The sequence below is a fragment of the Culex pipiens genome, chromosome 3 (genome assembly GCF_016801865.2).
Source record: "Culex pipiens pallens isolate TS chromosome 3, TS_CPP_V2, whole genome shotgun sequence".
Classification (NCBI taxonomy): domain Eukaryota; kingdom Metazoa; phylum Arthropoda; class Insecta; order Diptera; family Culicidae; genus Culex; species Culex pipiens.
Genome location: NC_068939.1, coordinates 124,555,377 through 124,559,171, shown reverse-complemented (window position 1 = coordinate 124,559,171; position 3,795 = coordinate 124,555,377). Strand labels below are relative to the sequence as shown.

Genomic DNA, 3,795 nt, shown 5'->3' with positions numbered 1-3,795 from the left:
AGCACGATAAAAGCTGTCCCCAGCTCGTGTGTATCGCCGCCGCTCCAATACATAGTATACCCACCGAGCTCTCGGTGGTCCTTCCCCGTCCAGCACACCTCCTGCAGCGCCACGACTTCGAGACCGCGGACTCGCAATTCGTTGGAAAGAATGCGGTCGCTCCCATCGAAGTTGAGAGACCTGCAGTTCCACGTCCCGAGTTTCCAATCCCTGGATCCCCGAAAATCGGGTCGGCGATTGGATCGGCTCGCATCTGGAGCTCTCTGCACTTGGTTTTTACGGCGGGTGCGTGTAGCCATCACCAACCCCCTGTCTCGCCGGAGGACCGTCGTACCAGGACTGTTTAGAGTCCCACCGACGACACGACAAGCCACTCGCTTCCAAAAAGTGGGCACCAAATCGGCTTACCCCTCCGCTTCCTTTGGAACTCGAAACGTCAAACCGGTCGAACTGACGTTTCCCTGAAAAAAATGATAAAATCAGCAGCACTGCTACTTTGACATTTAGAAATGTCATTTTTTGTTTGTTTTTCGCAACGTCGTCAAATTCCTTCCCAACCTGGTTCTTTTACTCCGGAATGGAATTATATGGCCACGGTGGCCACTCAAACGAATCTCGGATGATTACGCGTTGTTGGCCAATTTAAGGATAAGATCACCGACTTTAGGACGGATTCGGCTGTCGCTGCGGGAGCGGGCGTCGGAGTGACCGTACGGGTCGGAAGAGGAGAGCGACGAGGAACGTGATGGACGAAGGAGATCAACGGAATGATTCACGCGGAAAATCTCGGCAGCAACGAGGAAGGCAAGAAGGTAAAAGCACTCTACATACTGGGACAGCTGGTCCATTTGCTTAGGTTTGACTGTTTTGATTTTCTCTTTTCAGATTATTCTGTTCTGGACGATGCTGGCTTCGTTGCAGAGCGTAAGTGAGATTGATATTCGCGAAAAGGCCGATCCGTTCCTGGCGAAGATCTTGCACCAGCTGGACACGGGACAGCAAGAGTTGGATGATTACGATGGTGAAAAGAGATCCCATCTGATGGCAAACAAACGGTGCCAGTTGCCAAAAAGAAGTTTCTGCGAACAGCGCAAGGGTTACGAAAAAGTTTACGTGCCGGCGTTAAAGCCAAAACCCTCCGAAGAGGCAATGGGACTGATGGTCATCGGTAAGCAGCTCAAGTACGTGCAACCCGTGTTCGCTGGCTTCAAAACGCTCAACAGAATCGAAAGTCGCCTGTACAAGACGGCCCTCGAGAGCGATGTAAATCTGCTACTTTGCGCCTCAACTAGTGCCGGTAAAACGAACGCAGATTTGCCACCATGATGCGCGAAATCTTAAGCACATCAACGACGACGGAACGATCAACGTGGACGAGTTCAAGATTATCTATATCGCGCCGATGCGATCGCTCGTACAGGAAACAGTGGGTAACTTTGGCAAACGCATCGCGACTCTGACGCGTGTCCAAGTTGACCGGACATCATCAGCTTAGTCGGGAACAGATTGCCTCAACGCAGTTTGCTCGCCGGAAAAGTGGGACATCATCGGCAGAAAGCGCGGCGAAAAAAGTACACCAAGCTGTGTAGCAGCTTGACCTGCAGGGCATGACGGAGGCTAGCACACCGGTCGTAGAGGTCTGCCAAAGAAACTGCGGGTAGATTATCCTGTGACTGACACTACGAGTAGACTGACGATGGTCTACTCGACCAGCGAAGACGAGCGGGCTGCCCGTGCCCAAAAACGCGATCAACGATACCAGCAGTTGGACGAGAAAAAGAGAAGATCAAATAGCAGTCGGAGAAGCTGAAAGGACAGATCATGCTGCAGAAAAGTTGTAGCGAAGGCGAAACAACGGGAACCTACAGGTGGACGACGGAGTTTAATAGGAAATGGTGATAACTGTGCGTTAAGAGGCGTTGTAGAATGCAATAAAAACTCCAGGGGTGGAGGGGGGGATGTTTTCTTGACCATGATTCCGTTCATATGATGTCCTCGGCGTACTGGTAGAGTGGTGGAACCGTTGTCGCGATGACCCTTGCAGAACACGTGGTCGGGGAATTTGACCAGAGCTTTTTACGGTCGGAAGTTGTCCCGCATCTGATGCGATCACCCTAAAGCGGACATTCTAGCATCATGACGCGCTGATCGTAGCATCCGGTGGGTTCGTCCTAGTAACCGCAATCGATTAGGCGTTCCAGCAGCGAAATTCCGTGGTTTATTTCGTCGAGGAAATCGTACTGGATAACCGGTAAAAGCTGTTTCGGGTCGCCTGCCATTGTTCCGTCACTTTCGCGGCACCAAAGCTTGAGAAAGGGAACAGGTAGCTAATCTTCTTGGCACTGCCACAGTCGTCTAAGAAATTGTTACTTAAGTACCTGTTCCACCCATAGAACCCACCCTAGAACTTGAACAACCGAGCGGCCGCGTTCGAAGTGGCAATGGTTGTGGGCGGCCTCACTCAGCTGGAACTACTCAAAACTTGTTATTCGGTTCTTCTCTTTCCCCAGAACCTTCTTGGGATCCTTTTCGATAAAGCTATTCTTGAGCAGTTCTATAACGTGATACACCAACCCCGGAAGAAACCTTCGCGACAACTCGATCTACTCTACCGTCGTTTTTCTCGGGAGCATCAACTAATCCCCCATAATCTAGACCATTCCGGGAAAAAAGTTTTGCCAGCAAAGCCAGTTTTTCTGAAGCAAATATCCCGCGAATTATCCACGGCTTCCGACAGCTGACTCGCCACAATCGTTCCCCTTCCTAGCTTCCAAGAGCCAGTCCCGATAAATGCCGTACAGATTGTCGTGTTAAATCTGGTTAAGCACCTGCAGCCGGTTACGCCAGCCTCAACGAACCGATCCGCTTTTGATAAGTTCTAGTTCCGGCAGCAGGAAGCTAGAATTCTTAGGACAAAAATGGATAGTCCTTCGGAACGGTTCCGGAACTTCGTACGGCCTGAGCAGCTCCAACCGTTTTGGTACCTTGTCCTCCAGACATTCTAAAATCTCCTTGCAAGCCAAATGGTCGCTGTTAAAAACGGAAGTGTTTCGGAAGAGGCCGTTAAAGTCATCGGAGGGATGCTTTTTGCGCTGTGCGTGTTATTTGAATATAACATAATTTCCGTCGTCTTCGCGTCTTGGCCAGGGCACCGGCCAATGCCGTAATGAGACCAAATTCCGGCGTTAGAAACGCCGGGAAAGAATCTTGAACCTGCGAATTTTCCAAAAAAAATGAATGAGGTTATGACCAATGTAAATATTTACATTCAAACAGTGTTGCGAGTTGATTTAAATTTAAGCAAAACCCGAGGGGTCTTTCAATTTACCGTGACTTTTGTCAATCACGGTGATTTCACGGGATTCACGGTGGGACCTGTTTTAACTCAGATTTTTGCACCGAGTGTCTTGTCGTGTCGTCGGTCCCACCCTGGCACTGGGACTTTTAATCAGCCGCCCCTAACCTGGGGAACAGACGCTGTTTCGAGCCGCCCCTAACCTGGGGAACAGCCGCTCGAGGGGGGGGGGGGGTCTGAACTCTATCCGCTGTAAGCCGCCCCTAACATGGAGAACAGACGCTTACCTCGACTATGGAGCCAGACACCAGTTTCTTCGAGCCGCCCCTAACCTGGGGAACAGACGCTCGTTGAAGGGGGGGGGGGGAGGTCGCTCACCTCTTCAGAGCCGCCCCTAACCTGGGAACAGCCGCTCACGGAGAAAGGGAGTCGAAACCCCACGTTGTTTTGGGCCGCCCCTAACCTGGGGTACAGCCGCCCAAAAACGGATGGCGGAGGGG

General features: G+C 51.3%; 1 protein-coding gene across 1 annotated transcript; it reads left to right on the top strand.

Moving 5' to 3' along the window:
- Positions 1-359: 359 nt before the first annotated feature.
- Positions 360-3,415, top strand: LOC120412927 (putative U5 small nuclear ribonucleoprotein 200 kDa helicase). The gene is made up of 2 exons (XM_039573559.2): positions 360-812; positions 886-3,415. The coding sequence occupies exons 1-2, from the start codon at positions 768-770 to the stop codon at positions 1,324-1,326; spliced, it is 486 nt and encodes a 161-aa protein (XP_039429493.1). The 5' UTR covers positions 360-767; the 3' UTR covers positions 1,327-3,415.
- The last annotated feature ends 380 nt before the right edge of the window (positions 3,416-3,795 follow it).

Excerpts from the sequence above, each read along its gene's own strand:
- LOC120412927 (XM_039573559.2), top strand. The coding sequence starts at position 768 with ATGATTCACGCGGAAAATCTCGGCAGCAACGAGGAAGGCAAGAAG. Across the intron at positions 813-885 it reads GCAACGAGGAAGGCAAGAAG|ATTATTCTGTTCTGGACGAT; the intron begins GTAAAAGCACTC and ends TTCTCTTTTCAG.